General features: G+C 37.0%; 1 protein-coding gene across 3 annotated transcripts; it reads right to left on the bottom strand.

Moving 5' to 3' along the window:
- Positions 1 to 84: 84 nt before the first annotated feature.
- On the bottom strand, positions 85 to 21,366 carry LOC111330342 (AP-5 complex subunit beta-1). 3 transcript variants are annotated; one of them, XM_088759602.1, is made up of 38 exons: positions 21,131 to 21,366; positions 20,720 to 20,785; positions 20,580 to 20,608; positions 19,727 to 19,805; positions 19,144 to 19,181; positions 18,782 to 18,863; positions 18,464 to 18,508; positions 18,133 to 18,192; positions 17,252 to 17,326; positions 16,212 to 16,289; positions 15,394 to 15,455; positions 15,223 to 15,277; positions 14,769 to 14,822; positions 14,481 to 14,615; positions 14,268 to 14,306; positions 13,565 to 13,639; positions 13,070 to 13,125; positions 12,673 to 12,760; positions 11,572 to 11,659; positions 10,868 to 10,933; positions 10,031 to 10,184; positions 9,730 to 9,819; positions 8,980 to 9,115; positions 8,643 to 8,778; positions 8,189 to 8,236; positions 7,705 to 7,763; positions 6,706 to 6,763; positions 5,792 to 5,867; positions 4,885 to 4,970; positions 4,591 to 4,713; positions 4,227 to 4,306; positions 3,763 to 3,850; positions 3,353 to 3,403; positions 2,707 to 2,770; positions 1,879 to 1,987; positions 1,699 to 1,775; positions 1,221 to 1,333; positions 546 to 855 (listed from the first exon to the last, which is right to left on the bottom strand). In XM_088759602.1, exons 1-38 carry the CDS (start codon positions 21,245 to 21,247, stop codon positions 692 to 694), a joined length of 3,099 nt encoding a protein of 1,032 aa, XP_088615728.1. In that variant the 5' UTR covers positions 21,248 to 21,366; the 3' UTR covers positions 546 to 691. The 3 variants fall into 3 exon arrangements, with proteins under 3 accessions (XP_088615743.1, XP_088615728.1, XP_088615736.1); XM_088759610.1 differs by having other exon boundaries at positions 15,223 to 15,281; positions 15,401 to 15,455; XM_088759617.1 differs by lacking the exon at positions 4,591 to 4,713 and having other exon boundaries at positions 85 to 855.
- Positions 21,367 to 21,626: the final 260 nt, after the last annotated feature.

Below are 21,626 nucleotides of genomic sequence, written 5' to 3'. Positions count from 1 at the left end.
TGAAAACCAACTATTCCTTTAGATATAATTAGAAGGGAGATGAAATTCTTTTATAAGCTATGTACTACAGTAGGAAACACGAAGTGTTGCGATGAACTTTTAATTTAGGTCTATAAATCAGTCATCACTCATCATTCAAAACATAATACAAATTACAAAATCAAGTCTGTGTTTACTTACAAAAACCTTACGTGTATTCATTCTAGTTGGGAAAGAGGGGGGAGGGGTGGGTAGAGCATGCCTTTGTCCCACAGAAGTTTTTTTTGTACAGTTTCCTCTACAGGGGCAAAATATTTCGGAAATATTTATCAAAAATTTCTACGTCGCCTCAATTGAGCAACAAGTCCTCCTAACTAGGCAGATTCAAAACAGTGTCAAGACCCTGTGCTATTTAAAGCGTAGAGTACTTGTCCTGATCGATTTCCTTGTATTGGTAACATTCCATAAGCCTTTTAAATGCTTTAATGTTTGAATACATTTTGCAAAATCTCGGAAACTTGAAAGAGAGCACAAGTTTGCTCATTCAGTGCAACACTTCCTTCACGTAGAACTCAAATTCTTCTAACAGAGATCTATGGCCAATCAAACCATCTCGCTGTTGAACCAGGCCTCCTCTCTGGTACGGAGAAGTTCAATGAAGGATTTATTTCGGATTAGCCGCCAAGCTTTTAAATCACTGAGTCTCGTTAGGTTATCTGCTGACGTGTTCGAATTGCCGCAGGTACGATTCCACAAGTTGAAGTAGCCGCCAATCATCAGTCGCCATGGAAACAACAGTTAAGTCGTTTAGTGGATGGAATTTTAGTAGAAGATGCTGACAAGGTGGTAAGAAAATACCAAGTTGAACTTCATCATCTGGAAAGAAGCAGCCATTGGTTACACACACGGAACACGTGAAGCATGGCAAATGGAGACAGGAGAGCAATTGGGGGTAAACAATGGAACAGCGAGGGAGAAGTGTACATGACGAGGGAAGAATGGACGATAAAGGTGTAAGGAGGAGACGCGGAAAGAAAATGGAGATAGCATAAGTACTTGGCGGTCAATTAAGGGGGTGGGGTTTAGGGGCGATTGGCAAGGGGGAAGGGCTAGGAAGGGAAGGTGTATTGGGAGAATTTAGGCAAGAGGGAAGGAATGATAAAAAGATGCAGCAAACCATCCATATACATGTATATGTGGTACTAAAAAACAAAATAATTCCTATGCCCAGTCACTCTTACCTGAAGCACTCATAACAAACGGTAGCAAGTATTCTTCTAAGATCTCTCGCATGGTGCTCCACTTCACCGATAGGGAGATTATCGATTCAGCCCCAGTCCCCGTAGGGTATTCGCTGCAATATCGCATACAAAAAAAGTAAAGAATAGAGATTCTGGCAAAAATGAAAAGGGAAATGTGAAATATTACAATAAGTAAGAAACAGATTGACCAAATTGGCATTGCGACGTGGAACTGAAGAGAACGAAGAAGGAGAAACTTAGACAGAAACAACCACGGTTGTGATATCTTAAATTCGCGCGTACTTTTGAGAAAATTTCAAACAAACAAATAAGGACTTTCTACATGCTTAAATGACTTCATTAAAGCACTCAGGTGGGGTGGGGTGGGGGGATTCTAAAAAGTTATTCAAACAGCAAAAATTACCCGTTGCTTGAAGAATGCCCTGTGACACAGGTCAAATGATTTCGTGAAGAATACCTGGTTCGTTGAACTTTAACGATGTGATCCCACAACACAGAAAAAAGTTCTGCTTTGACACTCGCAACTGGTGTAGTCTGAAAGAAGAGGGGAAATTTTGTGGTCTTGTATTACACGGATCCCTGTCAGAAATACTACAAAACTATCACAGTGCTCAACAATTACTTCTGGACGCTTTACCTTAAAGTAAGCTGGTACTTGAAGAGGATTAAACAAGTCAGAAAACTGAACTAGCAAATTCTCCAGTTGCATTGCACTGGTTAGACCCTTCTCATCACTGAATGTCACCCTGAAAGTAAAGAAAAGAAGTTGAATATTTTACCCTCTTATCACTGAATGTCACCCTGAAAGTAAAGAGAAGAAGTTGAATATTTTACACTTCCACCCTTGAATCAAAAGTAAAGGTCACGAGAATATGGGAAATGATCAGCAAGCTCCTGATTGTCAAAGAAATTCGCCTGGTCATTACTATAGAAAAATGTAAAGAGAGCAGTGTGGCGAATTTGAATATCAATTTTTAGAGTGTAAAGCGTTAAGGAGAGAGTGGTAGTTCAAACAAGGAACCCTTAATTTTGCTATTGTAGGCGGGTGTCAAGTTTAATGACCTAAGACTGGGAAAGAACTTTCAGAGAACTGTTTAGTCTGCGCTTGCGTTCATCCAGCCTTGTTAAAGTTGCGAGGCACAAGTCAATCCTTTTCACTGTTGTTGTTGTTTTTTTGTTTTTCACGCAACTGTTCCGTAAAATAATTTTGAAATTAAGATGACAAAATCGAACCGACCCTCTACCACACTTTAGAAGCATCGATCACTCATAGCAAATTATTTTTTAGAATGATAATCTAGCATGGAATGGTTATGTTCGATAGGCTTCAAAAAAACATACAAGAAAGTCACGTAAGAGATACAAATCGTCGACGAATACATCAAAGGTGGGTCCTCTACGAAACTTGAGCTCAAACGAGTCAAATGTAAGCCTTTTTCAGATGGAATTTCTACCCAAACCTTACCTAACTTTGAACACGGTCGGTACTGGGTCGAGTGGACAGAAATTTACTGTGATCACATAACAGCCTGAGGGAAGCCAAACAGAAAAGAAAAAAATCGTTTAGCACTAACATAGTCCTGCACAATTGGTAAAATGGGTAACAACGAATGGCAATTTGGAATACTTCCTTGGTACTTTTTTTTTTTCTCTAATTCATATTTTATGGTTAGAGCGCCGGATTGTGTTGTGCGGAAGGTCGAGGGTTCGAGCCCCGGCCGGACCGATACTCATGGTCTTAAAATAAGTGAGGAGAATTTGCTACCTTTCTATAATCAAAAAAAGGATAGATATTCTAGTCTTCTCGGATAAGGACGAATAAACAGTAGGCCCCGTCTCCAGCAGGGTTAGGGGCAGGAGACGTTAATTTCCGACGCACGAGATCACTGTGTAGTGGACGTCCTACCCTGGGTTGGGATGGGTGGGAATTGGCCCTGAAAAGCTCCCATGGGGAGTGGTCAACTAACGTATGTATGTATATGTATATGTATAGGACTCGGTACACGCTACATTTGTTACCTCCGCCTCTCTGTCTGACTATTTCACCATCAACTCTGGTAATTGAGAAGTGTGTTCATACGCAGGAATACAAAGAGACGGTAAGCTCTTACCTTCAGAAGGAGATGTTGACTTAGCGGCCGATAAGTATGAGATGTGAATATCTGAAGAGAAACGAATACCCGATAAGCTCTTCATTTAATTTGACTCTTAAGAAAAATAGATACATGAAAAATTCAAGGTAATATTCTTACTAAAGCAATGTTCAAATGAGTGTCGAAAGTAATCCCAGATTGCATTAGCTTTGCTATATTCTGCTGTAAGATTAGTCCAGAAAACTCGCAATTGGCGCTTCTGGCAGCATCCATGTCTTTTCTGAGTTGAGTCATTTTCACTCTATGTAATGTTTTTGCCTTCGAGCTCCTCGCTCTTTGTGACTCCTTTGATTTCATCAAACCACAGTTAATACACAAGTGCTCGAACGATGATAAGAAATTGTTTTAAGTTCTAACAAGTAACCAACCTTCGAGTTTCTTGTATCTTCTTTCAGTATGAAATTTCAGAACCAAGGCATAGATAATCGATGGGATCGGCAGAGTCGCAGAATCTGTCTGTTGAAGGAAATAATAGCAATTTCTTTTTTTTAATTATAAAAATAAAAAACGAATATTGCAACACTAAAAAAAGGAATGAAAGAAAAACAACAGAATGAAAGATATTCTTACAGCAGTCTAAGGAACTATGTTGGACTTTATGTTAAAACGCACATTTCTTTTTCCGAATTTCATAGCACGCAATAACTCTAAATGCACGAAACTCATTGTTTGAGAGGAAATTTTCAGTCCGTTTATAATCAAGAACTATTCAATGAATTGGGGGTAGTTATTTTTCCCATGAATAATTTTTTTTGTTAAGTATCATTGAATCGTTGAAGGAAATTGAGGTTACAAACTTTAAAAATCGTTGGTGAGAAAAACAAGTACTCACAAAATGCACGTAATACTTTATGGGGATTTCTTTACTATAAGCATTTCCGTCGACCATCTTGAGGTACTGATCTAACAAACCTAAAAAAATAGTGGATGGAGCAGATGTTAGTGGTGTCAACATCAATTCCGCACCTACAAACGAACTGTAGCAGTGAAATATAAATCACGACTTTCCAAGGAAAAAGGAAAAATCAAGGCCGGCGTTCGCATCAGAGCGCCGATTCCGCTCATCTGAGTGTCGAAAGTAATCCCGGTTGCATTAGTTTTGTTTTCCATCGCTCTGTGATTCGTTGAGAAAACCTGCTCCATTTCTTCTACCAATGGGGTGCAAAACTAAAGCTAATAGAGATTTGATCACCCACGTTTTCCCGCGCTTAAAGCAGTTTGCTTGTTTGGCCTTTGATTTCTCATCGGCTTCCTATCCCAGTCTTTTGACTGCCATGGTTTTGGTTGTAAAACATACCATCGAAAAGTGCCGTAAACAACTAAGATAAAAAAAGAAAAGAGATTCTACCAAGTCTTGCAAACACATTGCACCTATTATCCTAGCTCGGTACTTAAATGTTAAGGCTTAACCTGTACAATAATTGCGAAATTGTAAAATTCGGCGAACAAGACACTTCAAACCAAGATGACGCGAAGAGTACAAAACGCACCTTTTCTAGAAATAAACTCCTTAGTCTCGCCAAGGTCAGAGGACTTCAAATCAGTCAAGGAACCTTCAAATTTTGGTCGAGGAACCCTGTTTGGTGAAAGAAATACGTTCACATTCCTTAGCCCTTAGGTCCTCTTCGTTGGGTCCATATCATTCGAGTTCGCAGTTTTCCATTTCTTGTAGGCAACCCTAACAAGAACTTACGCCTATTCACTTTCTCGCTTTCTATAACCTCTAAGAATAGATTTGTCTACTATGTATTATTGAAAAACGAACAACGCGATGTCCTAATCCCAGTTTCAAAGAGTAGAATTACATCAAATGCAGGACCAAAAGTGATTTTGAAATTTAGACGCTGAATGAAATATCCTGAGAGCCTGTCGCCCAAAGGCGCTGCAAAGAGAAGCGGCCCTACGAAGGACAAGCCCGGGAGCAAAACTCGTGCTCGTCCCTATGTCCCAGGTTCAGTTGCTACAGAAGTCCTGCATACCGTTGAGATCAGCTCTGTCGTATGCGTTTTGTGTTCAAGTCGTAAAATGACGATGGTAACTTTTGAGTTCGGTCGTCAGATTAACCCTTCGACCTTGAGTGACCAGCATCTAATTTCTCCTTACAATATCATTCCTGGATCAGACACTGAGGTTACGAGAAAAAAAGAAAATGATCACCAACTAAAAGAGCTCTTGAATGTTACATAAATTCTCCTCGTCGGCACGGTAAGAAAATGTATAGGGAACGGAATGGGGAATATGCATACTGATGTTCGGTTTTAAAGGGTTAAGAAAAATATGAATCGTTTTGCCAAGAGCGAAGAACAAAGTTTCCCATGGGTGATTAAAGGGAATTCTTAGGACTGTCATTTGCTCGGTTGTTACGTTAACAGAAAACAACATGACGAAATACTTTACCTTGTAAGCTTGAGAAAAGGAGAACTGATGTGTTTTACAGGAGGTGGAACGGGGAATGTGCTGGTTGTAATATCATCTGTGGACAGAATATTAAAGACAACAATGGTTAATAATTCAGGTTTTCTTTTTTGTTTTGTTTTGTTTTTGTAAGCTGAAAGAACGCTAAAAAACACTGAGAGAACTACGTCTGTGTTTGTTCATTGTTCTGTTTTCTATTTTCGTTTTGATTTTATTCATTTATCTTGATGTATTTTATTGTTTTGTTCACTTTCATTTCTATTTTTTTTGTTTTTGTTTTTGTTCGTTTTCTGTTTTGTTGACTTCAATTTCTATCATTTTGATGTTTACTTTTTCTTTTTGTAAACGTATAAGAATTGACAGCACTGTGTATTTGTTACATTGCATCAAGAAGAATGCACGTTCGTCCGCGTGAGTGAAGTCTAAAAGGGACTGTTGACAATGACCTGAGCTTTGACAAAGTCATCAAAAGGTTCAAATCAATTCAGCCGCATGACTCAAATGGTCGGGATGAATGTGGATTAAGATATAATTATGAAACAATAGCCACACGTGCGAATCAGTTCTTGTGAACCGAGCGGGAGGTCTGTATGGGAGAATCTTGACCGAGGTCGCCAGTACAGTCCGAACGCAGTGAGGTCTGTACCAGCGCCCGGCATCAAGATTCTCCCATATAGACCGACCTAGCTCGGTTAATAAGATGTTTATTATATGGCTGTGTCTTACATGCCAATTTTTTATATTCGTTGTACCTTTTTTTCTAGACCGGTCTAGATGCCAGTCTAGATGGGAAAATCAAGACCGCTTTCAATATTGATTTCAGCCAATCAAATTCGTGAATTCGGTAGTTCCCAGTCCTTGTGAGAAACAGTCATATAATAAGAATCAATAATTACCAGCGATGACATGGGGAAGACCTGGCTTTACTGTCTCGGTGGTTAGAATTTTGGAACACTGTTCGAAGAAATGAGGAAAAGAAATATTGAATAAGCTGATGAGACAATTCAGTCACGCCTACTGGGGAAAAAGGGAAGAAGAAAGAAGTGACAAACAGGAGTCAGATTATCAGCTAAGTACAGCATTCCATCTTCAATGCTGATGATCGCGTTACCAGTTAACCTATAATCCATTTATCAGTTTTGCCATGCGATTCAGTTTAACACTTAAAGTGCCCATAATGTCAAAAAATGTTTTTCACTAATCTAATTCTACATTTCACCAAATGACCTTCTGCGAAAAAAAATTTTCGATTTGGATAAAACGCAATTTTTTTTATGATATTTTAAAGACATTCAAACTTACCGCCATTTCGGTCCACCATTCGCACCAGTCTTCCTCGGTTTAAAGTGAGTCGTGACGTAGGTTCAGCAACACGAGATTTTGGGTTGTGACTTATCTGACTTGAAAACAAGTGGGAATTTGCTTCAGAGTGGTCTCCATTTAGTTTAAAATGCCCGAAAGGTGCGTTGCCGCTCTTTATGACAACGCTAGTTAAGGTCAAGTGAGGTTCCTGAACCTACGTCACAGACATCAGTCACGTGATTATTTACACGTGGTCATTTACAGCACGTTACTTTTGTGATCAGCGGCAGGGGTCGATCGCAAGAAAATAGAATTTTGAACTTTGTAAACATTCGTAAAAAAAATTGCGTTTTATCCAAATCGAAAAATTTTTTCACCTAAGTTCATTGGGTGAAATGTAGAACTAGATGACCGAAAAACGGTTTTTGACATTATGGGCACTTTAAAAATTGAACAGAATATTTCGATAGCCGTATGTTTCACAGAAAGACTTTTGTATCATCTACGCAATTCACGACAAATTGGGAAAAGAAACATCTCCTTGGCGCATTAACTGATTGAAAGGCTCGCATCAACTAATTCTGTTAACATACCTTTTTACTCGATACATTAGTCAGAAGACAGTAGTAAAATCTTGCACGGTCTCTGATATCTGGTGGAAACATTAAGATTAAAAGAAAATGCTACATCGCTTATGTAGGATTCAGTGTAGTTTTCTAATGGCAACAATAATCTACCCAAACTCTAATTAACTTTGCCCGTACAATATAACCTCTACGGGTTGGTTATTTCGACTTCTTTTTGTCTTGAAGGGAAAGGGAGTCTTAGCAATCACGCCTAAATGCAATAACCGTGTTGGCTGAAGTGTGTGTTTGGACAATCCACCTTTTATGCCTAACATTGTTTCCATTTTTTTTTTTCTCTGTTAATATTTTACGGCTTTAGCTAACTGTGTCTAACGTCAAACGAAAAGAAAAGTGAGACACAAGTCGACCTCGAGTTTCCACCGCATCACTCGTCATATAATTTGGTGACGAATCGTTAGAAATATGCCATCAAAAAGATAAATAAGGATACCGATGTCCCGGTATGTTGCACATATAAACAGCAACAGATTGCCAAGTTCTGAGAGAAAGAAGAAAAAGAAAGAATACAAGTGAAGGTTTGATTAACAAAACGATTCCACGTTGTCATGTGTCATCTCTGTCAGTAACAGAAAAAATATAACGTCAAAAGGTGGTAAAGACAAAAAAGTGGCGGTGAAGAAAAAAGCAAAACGTTGTTACTGGAAACGCCAACTATGCTTCTGTCCTCTAGTCGATCAAATCAAAAGCAGGCATAATTCAGCTTCCAGTACAATACAATGTCACTTGTAATGATGAAAAATGTATAAATAAACAGATAAAATGATAAAACACAGCGACAAGTCGGCCAGTTTTTCTATCCAAACCCTTAAAAAAAAATAAAAAAATAAAAAACCGAACAAACAAAAACAACGCAAAAAAAGTACAAATTACTAAATAAAACTCACCTGTAATTGTTGAGCTCGAATTATGATGTAACAGAATACTGTAGCACACAGCTAGTACACAATTTCCAACAGTCCAATCACCATTACGGACGATGTCCGCTTTGTCAAGGATTTGAATCAAGAAACGCATGGTTGGCTAAAACAAGCACAGAACTGGTGTCATTACTTGAAACGAGAAAAATTTCACGTAGAAGGCAATGTCGGGGGGGGGGGGGGGGGGCCCTCGAGGAAACAGTTGGCGACAGACTTCGCTCCCCCGAAAATTTTGCAGTTACTCTTGTCTTTAAACCGTTGAAATTAGGTCTAATCAGAGGCGAACATCAATTACTTTACTTACCGAAGGTTGTATATCTGAACCTCTCATTGCAAGGGAAAGTAATTTGAGGTGATGTGTCAAGTTTGGAAGAATAGACTCCACTGGCTGCGACACTACATGGTCACTCAGAGATCGCAGTAAATCGGTGGGAAGTTTACTGTAAAAAGGCAAAACATGAGATATCATAATCATGAGGATAACTTGTTTATTATGACAAAATAATCTTAAGTTAGCGTTGGGGCTTCGAGTTAAGGCAAAAATCAATTACACTTTGTACGCGAACTTATAAACATCTGCAAAATAGTTTGAAGAACTGTGCGAGAAATCGTTCGATCGACACGAAAGCATGAAAGAGCCGGGACCAAAACATGAGTGGGTCGGGGAACTTTAACTCTTGACTTATTGGTGAGCAAAAACAATCACAAGCAAACAACAAGACACACATACAAAATCACCTAACTTAACCGCGACTGCTTCTGGTTGGTTAAGAGGGAGGTGGGACTTTCCTGGATCAATCAAGAGCCATATTTAAGTAAGAGCGATCACGTCCTTAACTCTTTCCACTCTAACATCAGTATGCATATTCTCCACACTGTTTTCTAAACATTTTATAAGGTGCTGACAATGAGAATTTGTTGGAGAATTTGTTTTATAAGGTGCTGAGAGGAGAAATTAGATGTTGATCACTCTTAAGATCTATAGGGTTAAAAAAGTGACACTAGATTGTGTACAGCTAGAGGTGGCGGAATAGTGCAATGCAAGTGTACTCACCTGTCTGGAGTAATGGCAGACACTGAGTTCAGCAAATCTACTGTATGAGGTATGAACTGCGGGTGGTCAGTGACTATTGACAACACCAGCCTACCAAGAAAAGATTCAACAAATAAAAGTGACGCACTGATTCCCATACAGCGACGAGCATGCAGTTGCATACTCTGTGAGACCTGGATCCGAATAAGAACCGCAACGTCATCGAAATTCTCATCCGCCTATTCCCAGCCTTCACGCGGATGACGAGGTAAGAGGGACCGCCTGGGGACTAGGCTGCGTTTAAAACACATTTGATACTCACCTGTAAATTTCGCGTTCAAGCTCCGAGTCCCAGTGATGTTTGTAATACCAGAATAGGATTCTGAACAATGCTACCACAGTTTTGCCTCCGATTCCCTGACGGACTCTCTTAAGGAGTGGCATTAAGCATTGCATTAACGGGACACCTGCAGAGTCTACCAAATAAAAAATGCAAACAAGAAAAGAGTGTCACATCTGTATTGAGCGCCTTTCGATGTAGTTTTGTTCAAACTAAAATCAACGTAGTCACAAAGCTAATAGTCCCTTTAAATTTACAGTTGTGGGCTTGGTGGCCAAGCCTTTGAACAGGAGTGAGGCTAAGGGTGACCCTGTTGTGATAGAGACCTGTATCTAGTTAGCATGATAACAAAGTAATTTGCATTTGAAAAGCAGCAACATCTCTATCATAACAAGGTCACCCTAAGCCTCACTCCTGTTCAAAGGCTTGGCCACCGAGCCCACATCTGTAAAAAGGACTATTCAGAACAACAGTAACCATCAGATACAATGTATATATGAAGTTCATCAGAAGAGGTCGACGAGAAGTCACAGTACAAACACCTAACAAACTCAGTCAATCCCAGGACAACACAAGTTAAAAGTCGGGAGAGAATTCTTAACCAACCACAGATCACAGCGAAAAAAGCCAATGGAATACTGTTTTTCATTTCGACACTCCCTTGACAATTATACTATACTGAATTCAAGTATCCTCTCCAGTAAATCAAATCTGCCGGAAAGTTCAAACCTCTCGTGGTCCGGTTGAGTGCTGTTCATAGAATTGTTTCACTAAGGCAAGTTTCAATCAACAATATCCAACAGCTATTTCCATTGGTACCTGATGAATGCAATGTCTCGTGATCCAAGCATAGGCACAGAACCTTGAGTTTATCAACTGTCACATCTGACGAGCATAAAATTTAAAGCATTTAGTTCACTGAAATCAAGTCGGGCAAGGCACACGGCAACCGAACAGCCTGAGAAACAATCGTAAACGAAAAATATGCTTGTCTGTTCAGCGAAACTTCAGTCTCGAAACTTCCTTCTCATGTATCGTCACCGTTTGTAGACACTGGAAACTGTTACAGACTGTAGAGAGGTTTGCTAGAGCTTCCAAGTCACGTAAAGAATAGACTACAACCAGTCCCTGCTTTTCAGCGAAGTCCGTCGTGTGCATAAAACAAAATCAGTGAAATCGAATTTCAGAGTTCTGCGCCTCACACTCACATGGTTTTTTCTGTTTTTACTCGCGCGACAGACTTCGCTGTAAAATGGTGACTGCTCGTAGTCTACATAAAGAACTATTTGCGAGATTTGCGAAAAGGTTTTCGCTTGGCTAGTCTGACGAAGGCAGACCAAGTGGCAGAGGTCACGACCGAAAGACGAATTACCAAGTCGTATCTGATTTCCTCATAGAGACTCTTTACGTTAGCCAATTAACTTTATCAACTCAGTTGGTAAAACAATTTTTTTTTCTTTGCGGTATACCGATAAAATCAGCAATCGCTGCTGAGTCGAACTTAAGTAAAAGACAACACTCACCTAAAGAATCGAATACAGAAGGGTAAAAGAAACTAAACTGTGAATAATCCAAGCAGTGAGGAATGGTTGGTTGTAAAACTAGAGTTTCCTGAAAAAGTGAAACATATATGCGTTATCGACCAAGCGTGAGGTCAGCATGGTTGGATATTGGCCGAGTTCCTTTTTTTTGCGTTTCATGGACAGAGGCGAATTCGAGGTCCATATAAAACGCATGCAGTAGTTTTCTCTTTTCACTAAATATGATCCTCCTTATAATCTAAGGAACTGTGAAAACAAACTAGCTACTCCATTGCCCCGCACCAATTTCCTGAAAAATAGCTTTAGCTATAACGGTGCGGTTATCTGGAATAGCTTGTCCCCTGAATTGCGGCAAGCAAAATCACTTCAATCTTTTCAAAATGGTCGTCGCGATTTCTTCGTCTGAATCGACAAAACGCACTCGGCATCTATGTAAAGCAGAATTTCTTAATTTTTTCTACTTCACTTTTAAATTTTAGATCATGTTTATATAGATTAAAGTAGAATGTAATTGTAATAATAGATTGTAATAATACTATTATTTTATCTGATAGATTTGCCGTGTCTAAATAAAAAATAAAGTTCAAAAAATGTTCCAAAAATTAAACAACGAAGCTAGGTCGACAAAAGGATTTATCATGTAGCAAAAAGATTTCACTTAAGGAAGAATCAAGGATGACTTGTTTATTTCGGGAGCCAGGAACCCTAATATGTTTGCAGCACAGTAAACCTACGAGAGTTTTAATTTTTATGTTTTCTTTGTTTCAACTTCATCACATTGACCAAGAATTACGAACTTTGTCAGTCCGCTCCACGCTCTTCTTTTTCTTGAGCAGGATCAAAGTGGGCAATCTCAAGCGGGCAAGATCGGCCTTTCTTACCCGCTCGAAGACAGGGTTCGCTTTATATTGCGCACAGGCGCTGCTAGCGATATGATACAGTATATTAGACATCTGAAGACCCATTGGGAATCAACTAGCCCTAAAGTTTCTGATATTAAAAAAAAGTGTACATATAATGAGAAATGTAAATTCTGATTAATTTGAAATCAACCTATTAACGAATTGACTGCCTCAAAGTTACCTCGTCGGTGGGGAAGTGCATGAGCCACTCAAAGCACAACAAACGCTGTCCTTGTGCGAGGGTGGGCTGACTTGACACCAACAGCATTCTACAAAGTAAATGCATGCATTTGGTTTTTGTGTGTGTAAAAATTAAGAAAAAAAAAAACATTCATCTGATGGTACATCTGTTATTAGTTCTTAAGCCTGTATAGGTAATACTCTAACCTCTGTATTCACAAATTCCACTTCACAGAACACGTACTATAAATTCACTACCCTTCCTAAAAATTTTTTTTTTTTGTTTGTTTGTTTGTTTTTTTTTTTTTACGTTCTCCTATAAGAGCTAAACAACACGAGCAATATACTGAACATTCAATTGCCCAAATAATTTCTAACAATTACGTGACGGTCCTTGCCTGTGAAGAAGAAGAAGTTCATCTCCTTCCAAGAATAAGTCATCTAAAAATTTTAGCTGCCGGGAAAAAAAATTGTAGGAAACGATAAAACAGATTTAAGCTAGTAACATGTAAAATGTTCAGGTGAAGAAGGCATCAAACTGAATTACAGAAAATTCAGGCATGGCAACTACTTCAAATGGTAAACAGCTAAAAGAAAGGTACTTGTTGTTGTGTACTTTCAGCCATTTGTTCGTCACAATGAAAATACTTGCATTGGCCATAAACAAGTCACTAAAGGCAATAATTACTGCACTTAACTTATAAGTACCAAAATATTGTGTTTTACAACAGAGCGTTAAACAGTAATGATTACTGTGCTTAATATAAGTACCAAAATAATTTTATATGTGTAACAGAGCGTTAGACAGTAATGATTACTCTACTTAATATAAGTACCAAAATATAATATGTGTAACAGAGCGTTAAACAGTACATGATTTTAGTAACAGATACCTTTAAAAGAAGCAGAACGTGAAACACAGACAGATCAGTTGTGGAAACCCAAGTGATAAACTGCGACTTAAACATCTGAGAAAAGAAAAATTAAAAATTAAATTAAGATATCATTTGGGCCACAACTGCTGCAAGTGCTCATCAGAGTTGAGCTATGCTAAGGAGGGTCGTATAGAACCATCTCTAGTATGACAAATGAAGAATCATAACGATCTATTCACAAACTACTTTTCCGATGTGTCCACTTGCTGACATATAGCACACTCAGGTCAGTTCATCAAAGATGTTGATGAGTTAACAATTAACGTACCAGAGAAGTCGACCAAAGCTCAGAAAAAGAGCTACTGGTCAAAATGTTAGCTTCAGAACCTCTTTATCTTGGGCATTTCAAATCATCAAATGAGTTGAGAAAAATGAATCGCATCTAACTTGTAACATTAAAATACACTTCACTGGTGCAAAGCCTCTACAGTAACCAGTGGCGGATCTAGGGGAGGGGCCTGGGGGGGGCAGCCCCCCTCCCTTACTTTCAGTGAAAAAAAAAATCGCATAAGGAAGGAAAGCTAGCAGGTGTACACACAGACAAACAGACACAAAAAACACTCCCCATCCCTCCCCTCTTAGCTCAATGTTTGGATCTGCCACTGGTAACCGTATAATATAAATTATGCAATTGTATTAATGGATGAATATAACTACTCACATTTGGGGCAAGTTCTGCTAGTTTCACACATTGCATGAGCTACAAGAAGCAAATACAATTCAACACTACATCTATTTACAGAAGAAGATAACTTAATAAAAAATTCAGAAACACTTGGACTTGATGACTATACACTTACTTAAGATTAACTTATGTACATACTTAAGATTAACTTAAAAGGAGTAAACAGACAAAAAAAAATGGGAAACTTACTTGATACATAACATGGAAAAGTCCAGTAGTGTTAAGAAAACCAATGTTATCCATTAAGAAAGAAACTGCCCTTTTCAGTTCCTTGGAGTCAACATTCTCTGGTAAAGTCAACGACCTGGAGCTTAATGCTCTGGCCTAAAATGAAGAAAGGATAGCTTTACTGTATGAGTGTTTACACCTGTACTACTTTACTAAGGAGACCTAGGCATTGCTGCACTTATTAAGGACTATTTCTTTTTATGAATGAAAAATGTGCATGGTATTCTGACGGGGATTTCATTCTCTCACCTGAATTGTTACTGGTAAAACCTGCTTTGTAATATCTTTGGGCAAATAAAGAGGCTAAAGAAAGTAAAACATATAATTTATATATAATACTTGTCTATGAATTCCACAATAAAATGTGTCATGTAGAGAATGATCTACATTGTATAAAGTCAAGTATAGACTACATGTATAATACATATGATGCATGTGCATGTGCACATCTATTAGGCAGTAGTAAAAAAATTCAATTATCATCATCATCATCATTTTTCAGGTGCTCCATTAACATCATCACCATTATTAGTACCATTATCAACATAATGATCATGCTTTTCTTTTATTAAAAAGTTTTTTGGATGGATTTCAAATAAAGACAGCAAAGAATTCATTGGAAAAAAAACAAAAACAAAAACAAAAACATCAACAGGTAACTAGACTGAAACATCTCATCTAGTAGACATTCAGTTCATTTTACCTTAAGGGGTTCTGTGCGGCTTGTAAGTAAACTATTTACACAGTTGTCATCCAGTCTAGGAGGAAAAACAAAAGGAAAAAGTTTAGTTTCACTGTTTCTAAAAGATATCATCTGTCAGTAACCTTAATTAAGTTATAACTTGACGCACAAGTGTTATTTTTTGTCACTCACCTATTAGCAGACTCTTGTAGTAAGAGTTCCATTGCATGACGCAGGATTGTTACAAACAAGACCTGAAGCAAAAGAAACACATGCAAAAGGTAATATCAACTGAACTGTTTTTGCAGGTTCTCAAGATAGCTTTCATGGTTAGTTTTATATCATATTTCTATCTACAGATAGTATTGTTTCATCATATTTTTTTAAGTTGCCATGACAAAGCTCTCTTTTCCTGCAACTGATTCTACAGCAGCTGTAAGTCTTGTGAATTTGTAATTTGTAAAATTTCCCATTACTGTAAGTTATGTAAGAAAAATTTAATAGTACTGTAGTGTTGCCCTAGAAATATTTTTTTTTTCTGTGTAGATTTTGCAAACATTAGCAATTAATTAATTTTGCAACAAAATCTCAGACTTGCTCAGAGTTTTACAATCCATGAGGTCTGTTAGTTGTTCAAAGGTCGATAAATCAAAAGTTGAGTTTTAATCTGGATTTCTTTATTCCTCAGTTCAGGAGGCTTTTTCAGATAATTGTCTCATATCTTTTTAGAGAATTCAATCATCAAATTGTAGAGTGACATAAAAGAACTATACTGATTTTCTTTTAAACTTTTCGAGTCATAAATTGTATTTCACACTAACCCTTAGTTATCGCAACCCAGCTTTGAAAAACCTGGCACAGAGCTCCATGAATGTATCATTATTTAGAACTGCATCCCACACAAGACAATGCTAATGGAATTGTTCAGCATACCAGGCCTTGAGTTTGAGCAACAATACTAAATATATAATTATAATCATGCATAAAAAAACAGAATTAACAACACTTACCATGTAACTCTGAAATATAGGACTGTTTTCTGCAGCACATTTGGCATACAGATGGTCCAATTTTGCATGGAGAAGACCCTTAATTAAAAAAAAGAATAAAAAAGATTGTAAATAATGAAGAAAAAGTGAATGATTAAATATGAACAAAGAATATTTGTCTGAACAAGATTAATTTAAAAGTGACAAAGCTACTAGACACATAGACCTAAAAACCTCTCTCATAATGGAGGACAAGCATGATTATTATTCTTTTCTTTGCATGCAGATGCCCCTTCTTAGCCTCATCTTTGAGTGAGAATTCCACCATTTTTAAACAACTTCTAATTTACAAAGCCACAGGGGCTGATTTTAGTTAATTACAAAGGAATAGCAATTAGATCCACCATTTATGAAGGAGTTCATTTCTGATGACCCAAAAAAAGGGAAAATGCATAATTATGATATTCTAAGTAAAAATCTAGTAAATCTATTTTGATCATGCTATCCACCAACTACTGTATAAACATTTGACCCCTTGCACTACTGTGACAAAACTCTTATTTATAGTTGAATGTTTGTGCACATTTACCACTTACTGGAAATACATGTACATGTACCGATAGACTACAGGGTGCGCTTAATCACACATGTGCAGGTATCTTCTATCAAGGCTTTTGTTTGCAGCTATTTAACAATTATTCCACAAGCGCACGTTGGATATGAGATGATAGATAGCCAACTCGGCGCTACGCCCCTCGTTGGCTATAATCATCTCATATCCAATAAGCGCGAGTGGAATAATTGTTTTATTAAAAATGTTAAATCAGATTATTAAATTTTATTAAATTTTTAGCTCCCTTTCAATTCTAAACTGACCTGTACACTTGCCATATTTGTAGATTATGGTATACTGGCTGATATACCATAATGGCTAAGCCAATAAAAAGTCTTGAATTGCATTATCAAATGATCTAGTTTTTAATAATCTATAATATATAATATTTCAGCTTAAAATAGCTACATTGCACAGATTGAATTTAAAAAAATTAATATTAACTTACTGGATAAGACAGCTCCAGTTCCCAAAGACAGTCACATGCAGTTCTCCTCACAAGTAGATTGTAAGGGTTGTTGACCTGTAAATTAAAACATACTTGTGAAAATAATTAGGACTTCTGCAACAAAATTAATGACCAGTTGATACTTTAATTTGTCAGTTGTATGTGATTTTCAGAACAAATTCATGTCCAATATTAAGAATTAGTTTATACCACACAGTCAGACAAGTGAATAGTATATTCAATCATCAACCCCCGTACAAGCAACCAATGAGACAAATTCAAATTCCTGCCTTATAGGGGTTTTATATTTCTGACAAGTTTTTGGTACTGGTAATACCAGTATTATTAACAAAAATAATCTAATTTTTAGGTTTCTGTACATTATGTACTTAAAACAATTATTCACCTCAGTGTTGGTAAAAGTGGTGGATGTTTACCACCAGCCTTGCAGCCTGATTTAATATTCACCACCATCCCCCCCCTCCCCCCAATTCCATGAAAAATTGTGTGACTACACAGTCCCCAGGCCTCCGATGAAAAAATCCCCAATTGATGAAAGAACAGTAGGCAAAGAAGTGAGCACTTACGTATAAAAAACCACATGGCCCAACAAAAAGCAAAATTCCAGAAGTACTGAACATAAGTACTGCAGTACATGATATTTTAATAACACTTTTTAGTCATCCAAATGGATTTATATTTTAATCTATCAAATTTGTGATATCAAACAATACATGGTTCCATTTTTTTGAGCTACAAACATTGCATTCATGTACAAATAATATTTTATCATTATCAAATGATTATGTTTCAACATACATTTTATACAAGCAACCAAAAGAATAATTGCAGGTTTAAAATCTGAAATGAAAATTACTGACCAGATCTATGACATCAGTCAGGACTTCAACAAAATCAACAAAAACCTCTTGACTGTTTTCCTGTCATTCCACAAAAAGAGATTAAATCTCTTTAGACTGTACAAAAATATATATAATGCCCACCACTGCATAATTGTATAATAATAAAAAATCATTTACAAATTGAAAATACTACCAACATTGAAATTGCTTTGAATAAATAAGTTGTATGTACATTCACAAAAATGGTCAATTGCAGTGACGCTGGTCCCATAATTATAATTATGCTATGATCACTTGTGCGTATTTTTAAAATGCATCCTAAAAGTCAAGACTGAAGTAATTGACCCACCAATGTTTCCCTAGAGATCAGAATGACAGTTCCTGTAACCAAAATCTAAAAACAATGAATAAGGAATAACTAAATATTAACAGCAATAAAATTAAGAGTACAATCATGTAAGCAACCAGACAAATCTGCTGTCTCTAATTCACAATCTCTATTTAAAGAACAGAATGTAAAGTGGTTCATTTTATAATAATATAGTTTAATATTTGTAGTGCACAAATTCCATTTATGTATGATCAAATGCGCATTTGATATATTACATTAAATAAAATAATTCCACAATATAATTATTTTGTAATTGATATCAGACGACGGAAACACCTGACTGAGATAAATCTGGGATGACTGAGCAATCAGGGAATAAGGGCTCATATCCTTTCTCAGATTTGGAACTGTGTCTGCCCTGAGAACGAATTGATAAATAAAAAGTTATGGTCAGTAACATTCTCAAGCACAATTGTAAAAGGGGGACAATGTTCATTATTAATTATTTTTTACTTCTTTATCAACAACTATGAAGTGGAAAATCCAACAACCATTTATTCACTTCAATTAAACTATTCCAAACAAGTGACAGAAACAATGTACATAGCAGGACAGCAAACTGATGAAGCTGTTTTCTTATAAAGGGATATTGATGTGCTGGGAATGAAAGCTTAAAATAATAGCCCTAGAATATTTACCATGGAGCATTGCTGCTTGGGGAAAAGTTACTTGATGCCTGTGAAAAGAGTACAACACATGAACTTACAAATGAATATAAAAGCTAAAAATACATGTAAAACAACCTCTTCATTGACAAGATCCTTCTTAAAAAAAGAACTGGATTATCCATGTTATCACAATAATTATTGCTGTTTATTTAATAATGCCCATTAGAACATAGCTAGCAGAACCACGCAATCAAATTCAATATATGTAAGCGTGCTCAAAATCCCGATAGTGCTCGCTGACAATATCAGCAAATTGCTTTGCCAGAAATTTTTTTTCACGCAAGCGGCCATTGTCAGTGCGGGAAAAAAATAATACATTTTGCAACAATAATGGATACAAACAGAAAGTCACTAGCTAAGTGGCTGGTGACACTGAAATTAGATGTTACAACAATTTCAGTTTGTTTACAAGCCAAATTGGCTGGTGGAAACCGAAAACCACCAGCCAAAACTTAATTTCTACTAGTCTGTGGCTTTAGTTGACAACTGTTAGGGTTAAGCCCTGGCGGTGCTTGTTTGATGTACATTTCAGCTTCACCAGCCTGTACCTTACCTGGCTTAGGTAGAGCTCAAGCATGACTTTATACACAGGCAGAAACATTTCCTTCAGAGACTGTAGAGCACATTCTACACTGTAGTTTGAGGGTACAAATAAGAAAATGTAAAATGAATAAAAAAGAAAACATTGACAAGCATACCACATGTATTTTTTTTATAAGGACAAATACAGCAAGCCACATGTATGCAGTGTACAGGAATTGATATGTAGCTCCTTGATATAACCCTTTAACTTCCAAGATCTGATTGTTAATTCTCCCGTCCAGCTGTGACACAATTTCTTGTAGAATAGTTATATGAATTTGGTGTTAGATCAAGATAACAACTTTAACATGATAAGTTTGAGTTTTCCCATGACCTGTTTGCTCAATAATGTATTGATATTATAATATAAGGAGAACTTATAATATGTTAAACATTTCATAAAACAAAATCCTATCAATTCAAAAAGTTTCACGTCTGAAAAAGAAAATTAATTTTGAAGAAAGTTTACTCTCATTGACTTTTTCCTGACTTGTGGCAACCTCCAAGAATAGAGGTGGGGGAGTAATAAGCACATGAATGTGTGCAAGCAAAAAAAGTATAAAAATACTAGAGAAAAATTATCAACTTTAGAATTGTTACTTTATCTGACACTGAATTCTCAAAACTAAGGTTATAGGAATTTGTGGCACTGATAACAAGGAGAATTACTACTGAGATCTCAAAAGTGAATAGGTTCAGAGTAGGGAAGGGAGGGTGGATCAGCGAAAAATGTACACCTCTCATTACACAATGGCCGGTTGCTGATCATGTCAACAGTAGACAGTCATGGCAGTGCTAGCAGAGGTTTTCCATGTGTACATTACCTTAATGAATCAAGGAAAAGACTTGAAACCTAGAAAATACAACATGCACTAATTTCAGAAAAATAAAAAGTGAAAATTGATTGATAAATACACAAATGATCAAGTGTCGGACTTGTAAAAATGCCACGATTTATAGTTACCTTTTCTTGAAGAAGAAATAACATCTGGAGCTTCACATTTTCGGGAAGATTTTCATGACAAAGAACCTAGTGGACATTCAAAACAAGTTGATACTTAATCAAATTAAGCTTGCTAGTTTTCTGAAGTACCAGGAATTAACTCTGGAGATTTTAGTTCCATTGCATTAACTGTTAACCATTAACTCCCAGAGGTGATTTACATGTAACTTCTCCCTATAATATCTATACAATATCCAACAACAGGTAATGAGAATACTCAACCTTATCAGGTAGAACTAGTTGTCTTGATCTAACACCAAACTCTTGTAACTAACTTAAAAAGGAAAGGTGAAGCAACTAGAGAGGAGAATTAGCAAACAGATCTGGGGAGTTGAAGGGTTAAAACAGAGTCAGAAAATAAGTTAAATTTACCTGGAAGATGTCCAAAACAAAATTGTGCGCGGTGGTGTTTCTTGATGTCATAAATGTTTCTGGGGAACGGCGAAATTCTTCCAGGTTTTGGGTCCATTGGATTGCAGTATAACTCATCTTTACACATGTACCTTCAGTTGCATAAAATCTTCCTTTTCATAGGTTTGCTTACCCTCAACTTCGCGTAGTAATCTATCGACCTTCTAACCGCATCCGCCATATTGATTCTTACATTAACAGCTGGGAGCCTGGGATAAATGCAGCAAATGATAATCTTAGGGTGGGGTAGGAGAGGACACCAGAATTAAGCAACCTTAAATCTATGAAATCTTATATCATGACAAGTAACAAAATTTGTTAATCGTTGTATAAGAGCTGATAAAAATGTTTAGATGAACTGTTCAAATTACAAAAAGAGAAAACTGAAAGCATCTTAAGAAATTGCTTAATGTCATCCCCTCCTTTCTATACCCTAGCAAGTAGAGTTTCCGTCCGC

The sequence above is a fragment of the Stylophora pistillata genome, chromosome 1 (assembly GCF_964205215.1).
Source record: "Stylophora pistillata chromosome 1, jaStyPist1.2, whole genome shotgun sequence".
In the NCBI taxonomy this organism is placed as follows: Eukaryota; Metazoa; Cnidaria; class Anthozoa; order Scleractinia; family Pocilloporidae; genus Stylophora; species Stylophora pistillata.
This window is presented reverse-complemented; position numbering and strand designations above follow the sequence as displayed.

What these genes read in the sequence shown, in the direction of transcription:
- LOC111330342 (XM_088759602.1), bottom strand. Translation starts at nt 21,247, where the DNA reads ATGAGTTATACTGCAATCCAATGGACCCAAAACCTGGAAGAATTTCGC. An exon ending in TATTTCTTCTTCAAGAAAAG is followed by an intron (nt 20,609 to 20,719) that starts GTAACTATAAAT and finishes TGTATTTTCTAG; the next exon opens with GTTTCAAGTCTTTTCCTTGA. An exon ending in CTTGAACGCGAAATTTACAG is followed by an intron (nt 9,820 to 10,030) that starts GTGAGTATCAAA and finishes TTTTCTTGGTAG; the next exon opens with GCTGGTGTTGTCAATAGTCA.